At 48.9% G+C, this 21,672-nt stretch overlaps 4 protein-coding genes across 5 annotated transcripts; 1 reads left to right on the top strand and 3 right to left on the bottom strand.

Annotated features, from left to right (window-relative positions):
* Window positions 1–6,089: 6,089 nt before the first annotated feature.
* LOC131207300 (ubiquilin-1) lies at window positions 6,090–9,547 on the bottom strand. The gene is made up of 2 exons (XM_058199912.1): window positions 9,256–9,547; window positions 6,090–8,706 (listed from the first exon to the last, which is right to left on the bottom strand). Exons 1-2 carry the CDS (start codon window positions 9,364–9,366, stop codon window positions 7,162–7,164), a joined length of 1,656 nt encoding a protein of 551 aa, XP_058055895.1. The 5' UTR covers window positions 9,367–9,547; the 3' UTR covers window positions 6,090–7,161.
* A 226-nt stretch (window positions 9,548–9,773) lies between these two features.
* On the bottom strand, window positions 9,774–13,078 carry LOC131208777 (uncharacterized). Of its 2 annotated transcripts, XM_058201663.1 has the most exons (3): window positions 12,938–13,078; window positions 12,414–12,848; window positions 9,786–10,437 (listed from the first exon to the last, which is right to left on the bottom strand). In XM_058201663.1, exons 1-3 carry the CDS (start codon window positions 12,971–12,973, stop codon window positions 10,324–10,326), a joined length of 585 nt encoding a protein of 194 aa, XP_058057646.1. In that variant the 5' UTR covers window positions 12,974–13,078; the 3' UTR covers window positions 9,786–10,323. The 2 variants fall into 2 exon arrangements, with proteins under 2 accessions (XP_058057647.1, XP_058057646.1); XM_058201664.1 differs by having other exon boundaries at window positions 9,774–12,848.
* Window positions 13,079–13,499: 421 nt separating this feature from the next.
* Window positions 13,500–16,652, top strand: LOC131212204 (leucine-zipper-like transcriptional regulator 1 homolog). The gene is made up of 5 exons (XM_058205978.1): window positions 13,500–14,154; window positions 14,227–14,390; window positions 14,460–14,936; window positions 15,024–15,181; window positions 15,264–16,652. The coding sequence occupies exons 1-5, from the start codon at window positions 13,585–13,587 to the stop codon at window positions 16,202–16,204; spliced, it is 2,310 nt and encodes a 769-aa protein (XP_058061961.1). The 5' UTR covers window positions 13,500–13,584; the 3' UTR covers window positions 16,205–16,652.
* Window positions 16,445–20,878, bottom strand: LOC131212203 (uncharacterized). The gene is made up of 3 exons (XM_058205977.1): window positions 20,581–20,878; window positions 19,585–20,068; window positions 16,445–19,522 (listed from the first exon to the last, which is right to left on the bottom strand). The coding sequence occupies exons 1-3, from the start codon at window positions 20,876–20,878 to the stop codon at window positions 17,605–17,607; spliced, it is 2,700 nt and encodes an 899-aa protein (XP_058061960.1). The 3' UTR covers window positions 16,445–17,604.
* Window positions 20,879–21,672: the final 794 nt, after the last annotated feature.

The raw sequence follows: 21,672 nt of genomic DNA, 5'->3' as shown, positions 1-21,672 counted from the left end.
ACGCAGGTTTGGGGCTCATTCTGGCTTTTTTCTTGGGCTGGAGACTTGAGATTTGTCGGAGCCTCGCCACCTCACCGCACGGGTTGCGTCGGCCACGAAAGAATGTGTGGTGGTGGTGGTCGAAGGGAGCAATGAGAATGAGAACCGAAGCGAGAAGCTCGAAAAGAGCTTGGCCGCTTGGCGCGGTGGAAAAACAGGAATCTGGGCTTCTGGGAGCACCCGGCACCGTTACGGGAGGTGGTGGCACGGGAAGCCGGTCCCCAGCCGGTTGGTTGTGGGGGACAAGGGAATGGGAAAGAAAGAGACGGATCGTCGACGATCGAGAGGTGGCTTCGAGAGAACCGCCACTTTGGTCACCGTTGGCCCGTTGGTGTGGGACCAGAGCACTCACACAAGCTCACGGTGTGCGTGTTCCGGCGATCGAATATACCTTCGATCTCGCGCCGCAGAGAGCAGCATCTTCTCGCGCGCGGCTCCAGTAGGCCCCATTCTGATCGCACGGGCTCCCCACTCACACCATAAGGACGCAACCGGTAATATGTGTCAAACACGCCACGCCAGAGACCCCGCGGCAGGCGACGATCGGCACGCGGAGTGATCGCGATCCAGCGCGTGAGCGAGAGAGAGAGAGAATCTGAAGAGGAAGAAGACGGCAAGAAGGTCTCGTACGAAAAGCGAAAACAACGCTCGTGTTTCTGTCCGACCTTTGGCGGTCGACCCCCCACCCATGCCGTGGGGTAGCATAATTTCAAGCATAAAATGGAAATTATGCTGCAAAAAACAAACCTCAACTACCGAGCCAACAGTTTGCCGGTGAGACAAGGGCAAAGGCTTAACTAAGGCTAAGCCAATTTGCGTTCGCCTATCGATCGCCTTGAAGGTCCCGCCGCCACCAACGAGTTCCGTTTTCGAATCGAAACCGTTTTTCGGGCCGGGCCACGGAATCGCTCTCACCTGCTGCACGGCACCACCTGCTTTGGTGTGCGTGTGGCCTCACCGCGAACAGGACACACTTGACACAAGGTCTTGCCGCCGCAGCCGGCATCCATCATCATCATCATCGCAGGGAGCATAGCACGGAGTATAAAATCGGCCACTCCGACCGCAACAAAATTGTGACACGCTAGTCCTGGCTCCGAGCGCCGCTGTATGGCTTCATTAGTAACCCGTGGTGGGCCCGTGTGGGCAAAAACGGCCAACACGGTCCAAACCGGAGGCTCTCGCGCTGAACACCTTCACGAAGGGGGGGCACGCACTCCACCAAGTGCCCGCCACCCATCGGGCCAATGAACCAACCCCAACGCGATCGGAATGCCGTGTAAACCGAGTCGGGGTCGCTGGAGGTTCACGGAATGCATCGCTAGCTTTTGATCGGTTTATTTGTTTGTTTACCCACCACACATAGACCGGGGCATGGTTTTTGGGATGTTTTCGGGAAGCACTTTTATGTTGCGTGCCGGTCAGAGCCGGCCGGCAGATCATCGTCTCGGGCCGCCAGAAATGGCGTTGCGCCATTCGCGTTTACGACGTTTACGTAGGAAGTTAGTTGCATAATTTCCGGTCCTGTTCGGTCCCGGGGGAAGCTTCTAACGGCACTTGGCGGTCGGTTTAATTTATGCGATGCAAAACACGGGCGTACAGTTAGAAGTTTTGTAAACGAAGCTGGCCCAGGGCTTACACCGACCCGACTGCGAATGCTAGTAATGGAAAGGTTCGCCTAGCTTTTTCCCAAGGTAAATCATTTTCTCGTCGTCTCTATCGCCAATCGCCGCGCCGGTGGACATAATGAGTCGTCTGTCGAAAGTCATCGTCGCGGACTTATGCAATCTGCCGCTGCTGCTGCCCGCCTGCCCCGAGATGGCATAATTTTTTCGTCGTCGACGAAACGTTTATTGCTTCGAAGGCGGCCTTCCGACTCTTCCATTACCCGCTGGGGCTCTAAATGGGCGCCAAAGGCAGAAGCGCGAGAAGCTAAAAAGAGCATCGCGAGACAATAAAGTCTCGCCAGCATGGGAGTTTGATTATGCTTTAATCTTGCGAACCAATTCATTATTCCGATGCAAACGCAATTGGCCTTCACGGGCCCGGTCTGCCCGTTTGGTCCGTGGACCTGGACCTGGGTTCTCGGACCTCGGGCTCAATCGCTCAAGATTTAAGATAATCACTCGGCCGGTGGCAGGTGGTGGCGCAACTGGTGGTCAAAGTTAAACAACAGAATGCGACCCGTCCCGGGAGTGGAACTCGGCTGAGAACGAGCTCGAGTGGAAAAAGGTAGCCGACTGATGGTGTCGATGGGCCGAAGTGTGTGGGGCCATCGGAAGACAAACCGGAAAGCAAAAACCCCCAGCCATTCCCAGCCCGGGCCGAAGTTATGGGCCATCAGACCACACCGAACTGAGGCAGCGTTTCGTAATCCAAACACATTAATAATTGATGCTTTTCGGCAGATGTCCCGGGTGGTGTTTGTTTAAAGTCGCCGCGTCGCCATCTCAAAAATCGGCAGCCGCCGATTCTCACCCAATTCGCTCAAGGGTGGCGCTCTTGGGTGGTACGCCAACATGATGGGTCACTTTAACGGGGTTTTCGTCTCATTTCGGCGGTGTGCCCGCGCTAGTAATGGGTCCCCCCGGAAGTGGTCGCATTTTTCTGCTAATCAACGTTCAAGGCCCGAGGACCGAGTTTTAATTTGTAACTCTTTCAATAACCCTGAAGACGACCGGCGAGATAATGAGCGAGTCAGGCCGAGGCAGCATCAGGGCAGCCATCGTGAGGTTATAAGAAGGTTCTATGACACACTTTTTCAACCTAACTCTGCCCATCCAATCTATGCAAACGACGGTGGACTGTGGACTGCGATCGCGGAAAGTGCCGCCATGCCGGGGCCGCAGACCGGAAACCGGAAAGCTTCTCAGCCCGACCAAAGCCGGGTCTTTGCACCTGATCGAAAGATCGAAGCAGCGGAGCAGCAGAGGAAAATAGTGTTCGTAGAGCCGGGACCCTGTAGCCCTGCAGCCCAGCAGCAGAGACTGTAATCTACGGCGCTGCGGTGCATAATTATTTCTACGACCCCGCCAATCTACATTCTGCCATCATTACGGGCGCGGCAACCATCGTCCATCGTCGGATGGCCGCATAATTGAACAACACCTAGTCCGGGTCCGGTTTGCACCGTACAGATCGCTCTCTTTCTCTCTCTTCCCCCTTGCTGGGATTTGCCGCTTTCCGTGTCTTCGACCATTTTCCCGGCCGTTCTATTTTCCACCTGTCGCCGGAGCGATTGGGCTCCAGTTTTAGTTTTTATTCCAATCCCACCCGTGGCGCGGGACTGGATTCCCGGTCGACTGCCGAGGAAAAAGAAACAATATTAGAACGGTACACACGGAAGATGGTGGTAATTGGAAAGTATTGAAAAATTATGCTCCAAGAGGTTCACCTGGCTCGCTGGGACCGAACCGATCGTTGATCCGACCGATCGAATGACATCAATATGCGGTGCCAGCTGAAGGCAAAACGACTACACGCCGATTATGTAAATCGCAGCCGGTCGTGGAGGCCAAGCTTGAAGAGCGTCGGTTCCGCATACGTATGTAATTACAGGAACCATAATAATTCAAACAATTTGCCAGCCACGGTTGAGCTGCCACCGTTGGCGATCTGGCCACGGTACTTATTAGCGCGACATTGAGAATGCTTTACGGAATGGTGACAACATTATGCACTTCAAGCCTATAAAAACCTCGTAGGCTCGATTGTTGTTTTCATTGCGCCGATTCTTGAAACGAGCATGTACCTTAACTGGCACAACCAACCTGGCATGATGACCATAATTAAGACTTCAAACTATCTTCCGATCGATGCCCCGACGGTTCTGAAACGATCAGATTGCAACCCACAGCAACAAACATTAAACCGGCAAACGTTGGCACCTTTTCGGCAGCGGAGCGATTCGGTTTCGCTGAATCATACATTGATTAATCGTTCGATTTCATTAGCCATTTTTCGCCAGCAATTATTCAATAGCAAAGTTTCAACTCGTTCAATCGACTCGGCATTCGAAAAATGTAGAAAACAAACGAAAACGGAAAAGAAACCGGCAACCGAAAGAGGGAAAAAACAAACACAGCGGCCACAAATATTTCGTGGCCGGTTCTCCTTGAAACCGGTTTCACGGATTACCGCGCGATGTCGGCGTTCGACCTGCCCGCCCGGCCTCGGCGCACATGCAAAATACGCGCCCTTTTCGACGGAACGAGAGCCACTTAACGGTCGTTTCGGTACCGCGGGTTTAACGGGCTTTGGCTTTCGAAAGCACAGGGCGTTTAGGATCGTTAACATTATTGGGATCTTTGCCGCGGGAGTCGGTGCGAAACGCCGACCCAAACATAGGCCGCTTGGATTTGTTGTGAATGCGTCGCAAGGCTTCCGTTGTCAATGGTGACGGAAACCACGATTGTCACCGCGTTAAGCACATTCGAATTGTAGCTTCAAAATGGCTGTGAACTCTCTTTGGATAAACTTTGATGGATTTATTAAAATAGTCACACACTTTCAGTCACATTTTCAGTCACACTTTTTCCCTCAACGCGACCCTTTTCTGAAGGTCACACACAAACACACACACGGCACCCCTAGATCCAGGTAGAACGCGCACCTGCGTGAGGGTTGAGGGTTTCGGGAACGGTGGGAACATCGAGATGACGACAGACGCTTCCGAGCAACGTCCATTTTCTTCCCAACAGTTGTTGGCCCAAAAACGTAACGCACTACGACCTCGGAGACGATAAATACAGCAAACCATCACCATTCACTGACCGCGACTTGGCCTACTGGGCGACGGAAGGTCCACATCCACATCCGTTCCCGCTAAACGTTTCGACCCATTTCGACCGCCGATCTGGTAGCACACAAAACCGTTTAACCACAGCATCAAACGCGAGACGATGGGGAAAAGGTGGTCATAAACCAACTTTAACAAGCGAGGGTTTTAGTTATATTAGATAAAACAGATAAGCCGAACCGGAAGGAAAACACGTCCGAATACCTTAACCGAAAAAGTGTTCTTCGAAAAAGAAATTATCTATCTTTCACACTGATGTCCTCAAAAATATTACCAAAATAAGACACCGAACGAAACACAACGGAAACACAAGAGACCGAATAAGAAACACAACCAACACCGTTGTAGCGAGCCTGAAAAGATTGAGCTACGAGCAGTTTTCACATCGAATAGCTCCTATTGCTTATTGATCATTGCTCCTTCCTGTTCGGATGTTCGACAAAACAGTGAACAGTGAAAATTTACCGTACGCGTGAAATTCGACGAGAAAAAGTTGGAAATGCTTAACTAAAGCACCACTCTAATTTTCAGCTTGAACGATATTATTGTTTATTGTAGCGAGATACGGAAGTTTCAAATATTCGAATTTATTTTAACGCTGTTGGCGCAGCAGAGGTTGCAATGTTAGCACCATGTCAGCTTGAACGTTATTATTGTTGTTTATTGTACATACGAGAAGTTTCAAATATTCCTTCTTGTTCGAATTTTAGTTTTTTATTTTTTAGGCTCTGCACTTTCTGATGATGAAAACAAATTACTGGTTCCGGCGTTCCCGCGTTCCCGGTCCCTGGTTTTTCTCCTTTCACTTCGGTTTTCTTCGGTTTACACACACTTTCACGTTTCGCACTTCGGGTTTTTTCGCCGCGTTCTTGGTCTCTGGTTTTCTACATGCGACTTTCGCCTATTTTTCTTTTTCCGTATGACTTACGAACGGGAAAGGGACATCCGACGCTAGAGCGAGATAACTGAAGATTTCTTATTATGACAAACCTGAACCTGCCTGGTTTGCACCAACACCATGTTAACGACACGTCCACACACGTCGGTGCGTTCGCTAGAGCGGGATAGGTTCACATTGCTTACAACGTTGTTGTATGCAATTGAGACGGCGAATTCGTCTTTTGTTGGTTCAGAGCGACAAATTGGCCCGTTTGAACCGAGATCCGAGTTTGATCATGAACTGCGGAATCTGTCGAAGCCTTGTTGAGACGGGGAAAGAAATGATAAGCACCGTGGGTTCCAGTTGGTTTAACATTTTATTGAATATGCTATTATATATGTTTATCTGTGTATAGCTGTTGCTGACGTCCTGGTAGTGGCGGACGATCGAAAGGAAAGGGATTCCTTTGGGTACGTCGTGATTGAAGTTTCTAGAGAACCGAATCAGATACACTAGCGCTACGCATATAAACGTCCAGATGGTAGAAATGTCCTGTTGCAGGACCTCATTCCAGTTTGTTTGAGTATAAGTTGCTGTGAAGGGCTTCTGATCGGGATTGTAATGCTTGCTACTGTTCTTCTATTGTTTGGATCTGACACTACTGTGTTGAAGCCGGGAGTGTGTGTTGCTGACTCTGTGGTACACGTTCAAGAGAGGTCAAGAAATATGTTTCGTCGCTACCGTTGGGTATTTTCCACAAAAGGTTCCCGTCTTATGCTTACCTATTCACCTAGTAAATAGTTTCTGCTTCTACTTCCCCCCTAATCGCCATCCCTTTACTCTACACATTCGGCCGTTCCTCACCTCTGACTACAATTCCCTCGATTGCCACCGAACTCGCATTGCTCGCCCGCTCCGTAGCCAGCCCATTTTGTACCACTTTGCTGGAGACACCGGAACGCTTAAAACACAAGACACACCCGCGCACGGAGGGGACAAACGAAAGCAGAAGGATTCTCGTGTTGCTTCACATGCACCGTAAAATTCTGCCCCTGGTGATAAGAAAAAAAAATGCTCACATGTTGCATCACCACCGCGTGCCGGCCCTACAGTTTATGCCTTAAAGATTAATTATCCATTCATCTGAATCGGGTTCGTGTCAAAGTTCTCGCTATGCCCTCGCGGCAAAGCAAACCATTGCTGCTATCGGGTTCGGCCAAGCACCATCATCTGCTCGCCAATCTCCGGTTCCTGTTCCTCCTTTCGCGCACTAACAATTTCACACCCCTCGGGGTTCGGGGACCGGTAATGAAGAAATAATTTCGGACCAAACAACCACTCCGGACCGGAAAGAAGAGACCAGGAACTGCGGGGACGCCGGAGACGAGCGGCGATGCCCGTCTCGATACCCTCTCGCCTCTCAGTAGTAGCGGGGCGCACGTTGTTAGCTCAGCGACAGCTGCCCGAGGGCCAGCAATCGCTCGACCGCCGCATTGATGTCACCGAAGGAGGCGATTAGGGCCTGCAGGTTGGCCTCCCGGTTAACGAACCCCATCGAGGCGAGCTGTTCCAGCTGCGACCGGTAGCGTTCCTCCGGTGGAATGTTGGGATCATTGCCGGCCCCCATACCGTTGATCATGCGTGCCATAAACTCCGAGAATAGGGCCTCGTTGCCCTGTCCACTGGCGGCGCCGCCCACGCCACCACTCGTGTTGATATTGCTGGGCGCCGTCGTCGTGTTGGTAGTGGTAGTCGTACCGGCGGCAGCGGTGGTGGGCGCCCCCGGCATCGGTGGAATACCCATCGTACTCATCAGGCCCGGAGCCACGGAGCGCAGCTGCTCCATGCCCTGCTGGATCTGAAGGATTGCGTTCAGGGCCTGTGGGTTGGCCACCATCTGCTGCACCTCCGGGTTTTGCATTTGGCGCAACATCTGCGGCATCATCGCACGCATCTGCTCCTGGAGCGCCGGGTTGTTCGCCAGTAGCGGATTCTGACTGATCAGGTTCGTGGCCATGGCCGGATCGGCCGCCATCGCTTCCATCATGTTGCGAGTGGTTGTCGAGTTTAGCATGTTCGACATCATCGAAGGATTTTCGCTCATTTGCTGCAGCAAACTTTGCATGGTCGGTGTGTTCAGCAAACCGAGCGGTGTGCCGGCCGCATCCGTCGTTCCTGCGGCGCCCGAGGCACCGGTTCCACTACCACCGGTGGCGCCTCCGGTCGATCCACTGCCACCGCCCCACGGGTTGGGCAGTGGGCTGCGGTTCTCGGTGCCCTGCTGCGGATTCGCGGCGCCGGCGCCAACACCGACCCCACCACCTACGCCGGAGTCCGACGCCCCCGAGTACGGATTGCGCAACGTGGCGTTCATCATCGGCTCCTGGATGTCCCGGTAAATGCGCTGCAGAGCACTGTAGCCTCCGGGGACGCTCTCGAGGTTTGAAATGGCACGATCATGCGAGCGCATCAGCTCCTGCAGCATCGACGGATTGCGGGCCAGCTCCATGGTCTGACGCAACAGCTCCGGGTTGTTGAGCATGTGCGAAATCTCCGGATTGCGCTGCATCAGCTCCTGCATCTGCGGATTCGAGGTCAGTATCTGACGCATCGTGTCCGGATTGTTCATCATCGACTGCACGAGTGGGTTGTCCAAGACGGTGCGCATGAGGTCCGGGTTGTTGAGCAGCTCATTCTGCATGCGGGACTGCAGGTCCATAAAGTTGCTCTGGGTGCCCCCGAGCACACCGATCCCGGAAAGGCCACCCAGCTGGTTCAGCCCAAACGGAGTCTGGCTCACGTCGGCCGGAGGGCGCCGTGGACCCTCGGGATCCGGGCGTGGTGCCTGCTTTATCACCAGATGCACCGACCGGCCGTCCTTGATGTTGTGTGTCTTCAGCGTGTCGCCGTCCTTCATGATTTTGCCGGCAAAAATCAAACAAACCAGTTCCGGGTTCGTCTCGAACTGTTCCGCAACGATCGCCTTAAGCTGTGTAACGCGGCCACCGAAAATAGAAAGAACGAACCATTATTATTGACGAACCGCTGCGGCAAATGGAGGGCGTAAGAACAGCATATGGAACAGTTTCCCTGCGTTGGCCGGATGTGGTGAAACATCGCCAAACACACGCATCCCTCCCATCAAAGGCATAATAAACATTCCCATATGCGCCGCCTCATTAACGCCATTCCGTCGATCCTCGCCACCCGCCAGTGACAGTGTGTGTGTGCGCACGCACACACACGCAAGCATGTGTCATGTTTTCGATTTTTCACTAGTCACTGTCAATTGGTCAATATTTCCGTGGGGGACTTCTCCACTTTGCAGCGGAGCATTCCAAATTCCAAATTCATAGTTTACTAGATCCAACATCCAACGCACTCGCCCCAGAACAGCAGAACACGGTGCGGAGAAGCGGAAATTTCTAGAACGTTCATCCCGTCGCGCAACGCATTTACGGATTCGCGTAGGGAAAATCACGCACATCCTTATCGTTTCTGCATCGCTGCTCGCTTGCATCATCGCGAAGCCACTTACATCTTTGATTTCGGCATCCTCGTCGATTTCGACTGTCTTCTTATCTTTCTGTGTTTTCACCGTGATGGTGATTTTCTTTCCGCCGCCTTCTGCGCCGCTATTCTCCGCCATTGCTGTCGGTGCTGCACTCGTTGTGTGTGCGCTGCGTTTATTGACCGACACTCTTCGTTTGCTCCGGGCTGGCTGTGTTTCTTTGCTTCGCCACACTACACTACAAGGCCAAAGTGAGGAAAACGGGCCAAACTTTCGATTTCCTGGCCTCTGCGAAATGAGATACAACACCGAACAATTGTCGCAGCCGAATCTTGATCTGCGAATGAAGCAAACCGTGCTACATCAGGGACGGGCGAAACTCCGTCAGTTTCAGCAGCCGGGCGAAAATGGGGCGAAATCGTAGGGCTGTGCTGACCGTTTTCGGACAGTTGGTGCAAATGGTCGTATTTTAAATCGTGTCGAATACTAAATTACTCTCATTTTGGAGTCGTTTTCTCAGTAATTATATGTATACGTTATATGTTTGAAACATTTATTATCTTCTCATCATCAAAAATTCCTTCTTTTATGAGATTCATTCCTTTGCATGTTTATTTCCAGTTGGTATTGAGAGAAGTCTATTGCAAAGGAAACTGTCTACATAATGTTAAAGTTCCAGCACTGCAAAAACCAGGTCTTGTAAGTTGAGTAACAACTCAGCTTGAAATATGAGGGCAACATTTTGCAGTTTAACGAACAAATCGGTAAGATCTTCCAGTTGTTCCGCATAACCACGATTTCTTTTGAAATTGCCAGATCTATTTTCGAGTTTGACACACGAAACAATTTCTACAATTACTCACTTAAAAGAAAGTGTAATTGTTCTCTCGCTTGCCTGAATCGCCAGAATGAAATTCATCGCCTGAATGAAATTCATCGCCTGAATGAAATTCATAGTTCCCTTCCGATTCCGTTGTAGCCTTTACTTCCGTTCAGAATCATACCGCCATTAGAAGAGGATTTTGCAAACAGGATGTAGTGTGGTTGGAAAGCACCTAAAACGCGGGACTGGTCGGCTGAAGGAAGTTGCATCGGCTACCACATTTCCTTCGACAGTCTACAGTAGCCGGAAACGCTAATGGTCCAAACCAAGTCAGGTACTAATAGTTTGTAAAGTATACGTACGTTCTGAGCTGGCTTTCGTTTGCCCTACAATAGAAAAAAAAGAAACGAAAAACATCCTCACTCCTCACTCAGCGAGCTCCGGAAGCTGATCGAATCTGTGCAAGAATTGGAAACAGCACGGATCGGATCTTGTCGAGAAAATCGCCGGCGCTGTTTGCAGACTTCTCTCACCGCATCCGTTCATCGTGCGAAAAAATTCGAAGATACATCAAATGGCAACGGGTTGTGTAATGTTGTGAGGAAAGGTGTCGTCATACGTGATAATATTGTAACATGCGGCAAACTGCTTATGCTCGTAGTACACGATACAAGATGGAAACAGAAAAAGGTGCAACAATGCTGAAAATTCGGCATTGACGTAGCAATCGAGCTAGTACACGAAAAAAAAAATCGGAGAAATGAATTTACTAAGCAAACTTATGAAAGCGTGAAAAGGAACCATTCAGTTGCTTGAGTAAAAACATCAACTAACACCTTTACTGCAACAGGACATCATACAGTGCATTCAATTCCGCTAAGGCTAGGTCTGCTTATGTTAGTATTTTCCATTCTCTAGGTTCAACTCTTACATATAACATGGAACAAAGTCACCACTAATTCGCACCATCTTGGGTGCGAATTCGATTCATTGTCTACATTTCACTTTAACTACTACTAGTACGATTTAAAAATACATAATGTGTGTGATTTAGAATATAGTTAAGACATATATTTTGGCGCGTGTAGGTTTTTCTTTACGCTTAATGTGTGTATACTTGGTGCACGAAAGGTGCTCGATCACGCGAATACGATGAGATATGGCAAAAATACATGCGCCACGTGTTCGTGTGTTTGATTTTGTTTGATCGTGCGGATAAAATAGATACAATACACTCATTATCAAACACACATGCACACAGGTTCGTTCGTGCTTTTGGAATGCAAGTGTCGGCATAAAAAACTACATACGAACTAGCAGTGGAAAATTCAAAATGTACATCACATGAAATTCAAATCGATAAGGCGATCAAAGATACTAACTTATACGTAGGGGTCAACATAAAGCATGAACATAGACTACACTCGACTGCACAGTGATAGATATAAACACGATGGAGCATGAAGCATAAAAATCGATCAAGCGACGATTACAGCAAACGCAAAAAAAAACCGCACACAAAAAAGCAATAAATTTACAAAACAAACAGCAAACGAAATCAATAAGTCAGCCAACATTCGACCTTTCACTATCTTTCGATCAATTCGCTTTTGCTGGTAGTTTAGTAAGTTCGGTCTGTAACAACATTAACGCGTTCAAACAACCCTAGCTTGGCCTACTACAACTGCTTGGAACTGCTTCCTCTTCTAGACTATGGGAATGAAAGTCGTCAATGATGGGCTTCGAACATGCTCGTCGTGACATTTTGCTATCCTCTATCGTCCATTGTGCTACCGGGAGATTTTCGGGGAAAAAGAATGTATGATGCCTTGGAGGGCAAATGCTGAACGACCGGCTGCCGGTAGCTTTCGGCTTGTGGTGGCGCATGAGACGGCGATGAACGGAGCGGAACACCGATAACGCGATGGAGGCGAATTGAAGCACCCGATGCTCGTATCAGTGATGATTTTATGAGAAAACTATAAACGCGGTTCACATTGAAAAACCAAAGCAGGAATGCGCAGCAGGAACAATTGTTGGAAGGAAATCATACGCTACACAACGGATTACCGGGAGATGCGTCCATATGGAAGTTGTTGGCGCGGAAAGCCGCTTGCTTCACCGTTATGACAGGTTTTTGTGTGCCGCTGATGCAATCGATAATGGTTAGCGAGGACAGTGGGCCGACAGAAGAAACAGAAGCGAAACGATGGGAAGGTCAACGAATAGGAGCGTAATGGCGAGCACCGTAGCGCAGAACCTTGCAGGCAATGCTTGTCGTCAGCTGATCAATGCCAGCAAGAATAGTGCTTCGAATTTTCCCAAACGATGCACGTGAACGGTTTACTCAGTTCTTACTGACACTCTTCAGTAGACCACCGGTCCGCTTCGGGCCATGCACGTGTGCCGTCGTGAGATCGGGCTGCGGCAGCACGAGCGGCGTGAATCCGTGCGCATCACTGTTAACTCCGGTTCGTGAGGAACCGCCTCCTGTGGGTGGCGGCAGGTGGTGGACCGGGACAGAGTTTGACTCAATCTTCTTCTTCAACACTCGGAACGTCTGGGTCATGTTGCGTAGCTGGTAGCGCAGCGAGCAAGTCATTTCCTTTTGTAGCTGTTGTACCTCCTGCAGATCCTTGCGCAGGTTTTGATACTCATTTTTCACTTCCGTCACCGACTCCAGCAGCTCCATCACCGACTCGTTTTCGAGCGATTCCAGCTCATTCTCGTCCAAATTGCGCTCCACATCTACAAGTTTGATCGCCAACGAGTCGAGCTGCGTTCCGGCCGTGTCGACCTGGAGAAAGGGAAGAAAAAAGCACACAAATCGAAGAAGGCGTCACCCGCAGCATAAAGTGTCCGCAGCGTACACAGTGGGCGACTTACACATTGTTCTAAATTGCACAAAGCATTCGAAATCATCGTTGTTCAGCTTTGTTTAACAAACCTTCTTTAACACAATTCACTAAACAAACACACTGTACATTTTTCGCATCGAATCCGAGGCAAACTTTTCAGTTGATTTTTTCACACCAACAACAAGGTTGTCAAAACAGTGTCAAAACTGGCAGTGTTTCCGAAAAAGGAAAAGACAACACCAAAAGCTAAAATGATTTATTTATTGATGATTTATTTATTGATCATTTTATTATTATTTTGTTTCGATTATGTGTTTCAAAGTAAAATAATTTAAGGATTTTGAAATATTTAAATACTTTATTGAAGGGTAGGAGTATTTTCACAGGACGACCGAATAATCTGACAGGTAGTTGTCAGGTGAAACAAGATCGTTCTTGTATTCTCTGCATAAATACTAAACGAAGTTCTTGAATATATTACTAAACCCGTTCTTATATGAAGGTAAACTTCCTGGACGGCAAACTTTCGGAATGTAACAAAATCCATTAGGTTCGATCGGTTCCTCAGCGTTTGCAACCCGATTAGCGTGGGGAGCGTCGAACAAAGCGTCCGAGAAATCGGTTGGCCCTCGGCCCAAGGATACTGTGCATTCAAGGCTCAATCACTGAATCATCATGTCCACCGGGCGATTCGTATCGTCTGCCTCGATCAGCAGCACCAGCACCACCTCGAGCACCCAGATATCGGCCAATGTGCCCATCGCCAACACAGCGAACAAGTGGAAACGGGAGAGTGATTGCGACGAATTTGTCGGGGCGCGACGCTCAAAGCATACCGTAGTGGCGTACAAGGAGGCGATTTACGTGTTCGGCGGAGACAATGGGAAAAACATGTTGAATGACCTGATCCGGTTCGGGGTGAAGGACAAGTCGTGGGGCCGTGCATTCGCCACAGGGACACCCCCAGCACCGCGCTACCACCATTCTGCCGTCGTCACCGGTACCTCGATGTTCGTTTTCGGAGGCTACACCGGCGACATCCACTCGAACTCGAATCTCACCAACAAGAACGATCTGTTCGAGTACAACTTCCAGAACGGCCAATGGACCGAGTGGAAATTCACGGGCCGCACACCGGTAGCCCGTAGTGCGCACGGTGCAGCCGTCCACGATGGGAAATTGTGGATTTACGCCGGTTACGACGGCAACGCACGACTCAACGACATGTGGACTATACGGCTGACGGTTAGTTTCTTCTTTAACATAAACTCGCTAAATGTCACTTTCGAATGCTGATCTCTTTAAACCACGTTTTAGGGTGAAACACATCAATGGGAAGAAGTGGAGCAGAAGGGTGATCGACCTCCGACATGCTGCAATTTCCCGGTGGCCGTGGCCCGTGGTTGCATGTTCGTGTTCTCTGGCCAGAGTGGATTGCAGATTACGAACACACTGTTCCAGTTCAATTTTAAGGACAAAACGTAAGCGATCTGGCAGCGCGCCGTGGGAGAGCGTCGAGAGATTCTTTACATATGTCGATCACGTTTCAGGTGGCGCCGTATTTCGACGGAACATATACTGCGCGGAGCCCCACCACCGCCAGCCCGCCGGTACGGGCACACGATGGTGCACCACGATCGCTTTCTGTATGTGTTTGGCGGGGCAGCCGATTCGACGTTACCGAACGACCTGCACTGCTACGATCTGGACAGCCAGATTTGGTCCACCGTTACCCCGGCCCCGGAATCGCAGATTCCAAGTGGTCGGCTGTTCCACGCGGCGGCCGTCATTGGTGACGCAATGTACATCTTTGGTGGTACGATCGACAACAATGTGCGCAGTGGCGACACGTATCGGTTCCAGTTCTCTAGCTATCCCAAGTGCACACTGCACGACGATTTTGGCAAGTTTCTTCAAAACCGTCAGTTCTGTGACGTGCAGTTTGTTGTCGGCACGGAAGAGGTGAAGATTGCGGCCCACATGGCAATGATCGTGGCCAGGTCACAGTTCTTACGCTCCAAAATCCTGTACGTAGCGGGAAGGGTATTTATGGAAGAAGACAGGGCTCGCAAGGGCTGTATCTCATTCATTGTGTTGTCCCGGTCTCGTTGTAGCTCTGCACGCGATGCTAGAAACATACACTTTGAGAAACTTTTCGGAAGAACCGATGTTCCGCTGGCTGAGCAACCGATTTTGGAAGTGCAACTACCGGACGCTCAACCTGAAGCATTCGAGATTGTTCTCAACTATATCTACACCGACCGGATTCTGTGTAAGTATTTTGGTGTTGCTAGTGGAATGTTTTCAATCGTTTGGTTTGCCCCTCATGAATGTGTTTTCCGCCTTCATCGCAGTCAAAGATCCGTTCAGCCACAAGATTGTGCTGATCATGATGGATGTCTATCAGTTGGCGGTTCAGTTTAACATTCCACGACTCGAGCAGCTGTGCGTTCAGTATCTGGAGTTTAAAATATCGAAATCGAACGTTCTCGATGCGCTGTATAACGCCGATCGGATGGGACTGACGCTGATCAAGGACTACTGTCTGGCGTTCATCGTGAAGGAGGATCACTTCTACAACATCGTCATGTCGGGTGAATTTGCCGCCCTCGAGAAGCCGCTGATCGTGGAGATCATCCGAAAGCGGCTGAGCCCGAGCAAACACACGGCGGACATGAAGTACGACAAAACGATTGGCACGTCGCTGGAAAGCGACATGGCCGTGTTTCTGAAGTCGGGCGGTAAGGAATTTTGCGACATCAATCTCGTGCTGGAGGAAAAGATCATCCCGGCCCACAAGGCGATCCTGGCGGCGCGCTGCACCTACTTCCAAGGCATGTTTCGCTCATTTATGCCGGCCGACAACACGGTCAACATACAGATTGGGGACATTTCACCGTCGCTGGAAGCGTTCGATTCGCTGCTACGATACATCTATTACGGCGACACCAAGATGCCGCCCGAGGACTCTCTTTACCTCTTCCAGGCGCCCTGCTTCTACGGGTTCGCCAACAATCGGTTGCAAACGTTCTGCAAACACAATCTGGAGAACAACATTTCGTACGACAACGTGCTGCAGATACTGGAAGCGTCCGACAAGATGAACGTCTTGGATATTAAGAACTACGCGCTGAAGATGGTGGTGCACAACTTTAGCCAGGTGGCCAAGCTACCCAAAATGCAAGATCTGTCCCGTGAGCTGCTCCTAGACGTGATAATGGCGATCGCGGACATGAAGGTGGAAAACAAACAACGCATCCACGATACGTTCATCAGCCAGTACAACGATATCTGAATGTGTTTGACCGCCTCACTACTCAGTATTCTACTGCTCGACCCTTCAGCACCGAAACGGTGCCCCGAATGAAACATAACGCGCATACCCGAGTGTTGCTAACTCATTGGCATCAAGATCAATTTTATGTTTTCGCATATCGCAAAGCAGATTCTCGTTAGTATTTATAATGAATTCTAGGGATGTTTAACAAAACTTTGACGGTTGTTCAAGAAAGAAACACAAACGCTCCCGTGGTGTGTACTGTATAGTTCAAAATATTTATTTTCCTACAATAAAAATAGAAACCAAAAACACTTTTCTCTTAAACTTTGTTTAGCATGTTGACCACAGTTCGAAAGAAGCTTTCACGCCACCTAAGAACAGTTCGTTTCGGAGCCGTAGCACGACTATCAACTTAAATCTACTTCTAGAAGTGAAAATTTTTGCTAGTTTTTGGTGTAATTAATCGCGTATTTAGTACAGAATCAAGCCATGGTGTTGTTTTGGGAGAAGAGAAAAATGTACCCTCGGTCATGAAGCTGTACGGAATCGTAAAATAAATCTTGAATCTGAAGAAATCAAAATGGTGTATTTTTTTTCTCTTTTGGATATTGCTAGGTTCCCTTCGGATCCACAATAGGCACTTTATGAACTAAAACGAAACAAGGAATCTACCGTGCTTTGATCAAACATTTGCTAACACACAGAGGTCTCGTTCGGGCGGACCATTCATTTGAACGTTATCAGTTGTAGAGTGGGAAAATAAGGGACTCCTTACATGATGAGAAATTTTGTATTTGGAACCAAAACCGAAGGCACAAATGATAAAAAAAAACAAACTTGTATAGTTAACATCTAACTAACATTCGTTCGAGCTTTTTCTTGTTTGTTCACTTACGATCTAGCGGAACAAATAAAATGATAAATTACATATATGAAAAACAAAAGAAAAATATTTGCTAACTCACAAAAACACATTTTCCCCCCAAACGTTTAAAAACAGATATTAAAAAATTGTGCTAAGAAATAAAGTTGTACACACGAAACACGTTAAATTGAAATAATAAAGGCTAAAAAAGATCACAAACATTATATGCGAACAATCGAAAGATGTATTTTGAATTGTAGAACTTGCAAATACAATCGATAAACGAAAGCACAAGCTAAGCAGGAGTCATCGTGACTTTCCGTTATTGCACGTACTGAAAATGATATCGAGAGCAATGATTCAGACATCAATAAGTGTACCAATAATATGATTCGCGCTTCAGATAGCAGACGAATGTGAGTGCAACAAAGTAAAACGTGGTGAAAGGATGAAGAAAGCAGGTTTTGATCACAGCCCTTCTTCTACGACACGTCGAAGGTCGCACCGGAGCGATAGAGCTCGATTGATTTGTATCGATCCTTCCCACGGTTCACTGAGCGCAGCGAAACGACCGGTTAGTTGGTGTCATCCTTTGCCGCATCCTTTTCGCCGTTTCCGTTGACTCTGTAGTTGCTTTACGCTTTCTCTCCGATAAGCTTCCTTCTTCGGTGGGAAGAGACTTTCGAGCAGCCAATTTCGGGCCCCTTTGGTCTCCTCCAGTCCGCCCATTGCGTTCGTCTTGTGTCGGATGTTTGCGATCGAACTTGGAGCTAACGCCACCACTATAGGTGGTCAGCATTACTAATTGTCGATGTTGACCGACGGCTGTTGATCGGCATGATGATCGCAAATGTTGCGCCACATTGGTGGAACTGTGTGGAGCTGGCGCCTTCGACGAAAGTCCATCGTTCGAACGCAGAACCCGCCGTTCCATCAAAGAAGTGCGAACAACGACCTTGGACGTTGTCGATCGCGCAATGGCAGACGTGGTGACGTGTATTTTGCGGCACTTGGGATGCACCTTTCGTCTTCTAGGAGTTCTGGATTTGCCTGGTTTCCTCCTAGTGGGTACCGCGTTACTTCTCCGTGCCCTCCGTTGGCTGCTGCGAGTTTCATAGATCGTTACGATTGGCTGGCCGGAGATGGACTTTTTCTTTATTCGGGGCTTCGGCATCGTGCCATCTGCACCGCGCGAAGTCACACGGGAAGTGGATGAATCTTCTTTGTTTTCTTCATGTTGCCACATGAAAGTGTCCACCGTTTGGTTCTCATCGTTCGATAGTTCTTGATACGCAGGGTAGGCGTGCTGTGGTTCGTGGCTCAACTTTGATTCCCCCCTGGCCGGTAGCTGACAGTGGGGCATCACAAGCCCATTATTATTCGTCGGCGTTAATCGATAATCGTACCGTTCCATCTGAAAAGCAGCTGAATGGTGTTCCTCCTCGTGCTTTTCTTGGGAATGGGTAGCTTCATAATGGGCATGTTCCTCAGAATCGTAACCCTGTGCCGTTTCCATCTGATATAACGGTTGATCCGGGTGATGATGATGAGCGTGAAGAACTTCTGGATGCTGAATTGGTTCTTCATCGCTAATGGCCAAATCTGTACTCGTCTCCTCGTACTGATGGTGATAGTTATGAAAGTGTTCGATGATGGAAATATTTCCTTCACAGAAAACATCACCAAGCCGCTGACGATAATAAGCATCACGCGAGCAGCTGCCTGCCGTCGTGTCGTCCAGTTCCGCTTGCAATCGTTCCGACTTCGTTTGCAGGTTTGTCAGCGAGTAGCTCGGATCCGACGTGTCCTCCGTACGATGGTAGGATCCTTGGTTCACCTTTGCCGCTTCCGTCGGCGCGTACATCGTGGTGTAAGAATGGTCCGTGTTTTCAAAACTACGATCCAACAGCGAGTTGTACGACTCGGCAAAGCTATCCGTGGTATAAGAAAGATCATGGTACGAGGTAGAAGGGACGTACTGTTCAACAGCTGGCTGATGATAGTTGTGCAGAGTTGTGTGCTGGTGATGGTGTTGATTGTGATAACGCTCGCTTGGACGATCCGATTGCACTGGAATCGCTTCTCCTCGCGTAATGCAATCGACTAGTTCGACGATGTTACTATTTTTGGCATGCGACGATGCTTCGTTTGCACCGTCAGCATCAGCCGGTGGGCGATGGTATTCGGTCACGTACGGGATAGTATTTTTTACCGATCGCAACACATCCCGCTTCGGTGGCCCGGGAGGATCGAGCATAATAATCACGACGGACGTATTGTCCGCTTTCATGTTGATTCTGCTCCATCGTTGCAGGGCTTCATTCACAAGCAGTTTGCTCGGGTTTTTCCACTCATTTCTGCCTTCCAGCGCAATCCGGACGTTTTCCATCTCCGTATTTCGCACCAACTCGACCGCATTCTTTGGCGATAGCACGTTCCACAGTCCATCGCTACCGAAGATAAGACACCTGCGCAACGGAGGGCACCGGGTTAAAACGGTTAAAGAGCCCAAAGCTGTCCTACAACTTACCGGAATTTTTTCGGGTCTATTTTAATCACCGAAACATCAGGCACTGGACTGACGACGAATTCGTCGACTGCCGAATTGTAACTCCACAGATCCCCCAAACTGCGCGCCACGGCCAGAAACGGGATTTCATCGATCGGTGTACTTCGCCGCACGGGACCCATGTGTCCGATCCGTGGCCGATTCCACACCACACGCGATACGCCCGATTTCGCTACCACTTTTCCGCCGCAGCTCATGATGCGCATTTTCTCGGCGTAGCTTTCCGGTTTGTGATCCTCCGTTAGTGCTGTAGCCACCCAACGACTATCCTGCTCGTGAGGGACACCCCCTGATGCGGATGCACCGTCCCTGTCCCGCTGGGCACCCAACACGATACCTGAATCGCCGACGTGACCGATGTATATCTTGCCACGCCTGATAAATGCTATGCTCGCAGTGGTCCCCGCCGTGCTCGGCAATCCGGACGAAGTTTTTGGCCATTTAGCTTTATACGAGCGACAAAGAAAGAGAGAGAGAAGACGGAAAAATGCAAAAGTAATTAATCAGTTTGCAATGCATATGGAAAGATAACAATAAAAAGCAGCTGAAGGATTGATTGACAGTCGCTGCATGCATTTTTTTTGTTTCGACGTGTTCTCACTGGCTATCGCAGTGGGCCTGTCACTAACACTAGCGAACGCTTGTTCCCGTTCGCTTCTACGCTTCGTTGGTGTGCGTTCGCTCACGGGGCTTACGTCAACGAGCCAATGAGTGGGAAAATGCAACAAAACAAGAAAGGACAGGAAAAAACATGCAAAAAGTCCGTTTGCCACCATAATTTACTGCAACAGTGCGATGAGCATGGCTTCCATCAAGTACAACATAACCTAGAGCCACAGCACACTTGAACAAAGGATGGCTACTTTTTCTTGTCGCTACCTTCTGGAAGCGCTGCTGATGGCCAGTGAAAAAAACGCGACCGAATAAGACATTGGCCAGAGCAGAAACGTTGTTTACCTTGCTCACGCCACATGGCATAGTGCGTCTGGATGTAACCTTCGCGAATCGATTTCAGCACATCCGCATCGTTCTCGGACCAGAAAAGTTTCTGATTGACGATGGTGTTCATCAGGTGCTCCTTCGCATAGAGGGACGCTTCCGCGCCGCCGTGTCCGTCGTAGATACCGAAGAACGCATACTCCAGGTTTTGGTCGTTCTGGGTCTGCTGGTAGGCGACGGAAAAGAAATCCTCTTGATATTTGCGCCCACCGATGGAAGTGTGGGCCGTCACGCGTATATTCACACCGATCGACATTGTCGACGATTAACACGCCAAACGAAAAACACTTTCTCTCCCGCACGTAGCCAGACAAAAATAGAAAACAGAACTAACGCACGCGAACGGAAACTGACGACTGGCGACGACAAGCGATACTGTTTCTGCGCGCTTTGCTGTAGCTCTACGGTGTCTTTACTATGTGGCTGTTGGCGAGAAAATGCTTCAGCGTCCTTCCCGAACGATACTTTTCTTCAGACTAACCATTGTAGATTTTACAATGTTTACTATGATTTGTTCCTTCACCAACGGCCAGCTGCAGTACTTTAGTACATGGATATATTATTGTTTAAAATAGTAACTAAATTTTAGAACAGCTTTTTTTATTGGTAACAATTTAATTAAACAACAAAATGCTGTACGTGGCGAACCTAGTTGCTGTCTCACTCTTGCATTGTTTTAATGTTCCACTCATTTTTTCACAAAACAAACAAGTTCTAAATTTTACATCAATTTTATTAATGTCTAAAGAAAAAAGGATACCTACACATTGTAATGTGTAGAAAATAATTATGCCGCTTGTATAATGTTATTACAAATGTTACGAGCCGTTTGTTTTTAAAATGTTACGATATACCTCTGCTAAATATTTTTCGTGATATACAATGTAAGACAGCGATGAGAGCTCCATTTTGTATCTCTATGTTCTAAAAATATCTATCTGCTCTCCGTTTTTCGGGTTCGCTACATTCGTTTGTACCGACTGCTCACATCACAGGTCGGCGCAATTGATTGGTAACAGGATTTTGAAAACATGTTGTAACATTTTGTTA

This window comes from Anopheles bellator, chromosome 2, assembly GCF_943735745.2.
Source record: "Anopheles bellator chromosome 2, idAnoBellAS_SP24_06.2, whole genome shotgun sequence".
Classification (NCBI taxonomy): Eukaryota; Metazoa; Arthropoda; class Insecta; order Diptera; family Culicidae; genus Anopheles; species Anopheles bellator.
This window is presented reverse-complemented; position numbering and strand designations above follow the sequence as displayed.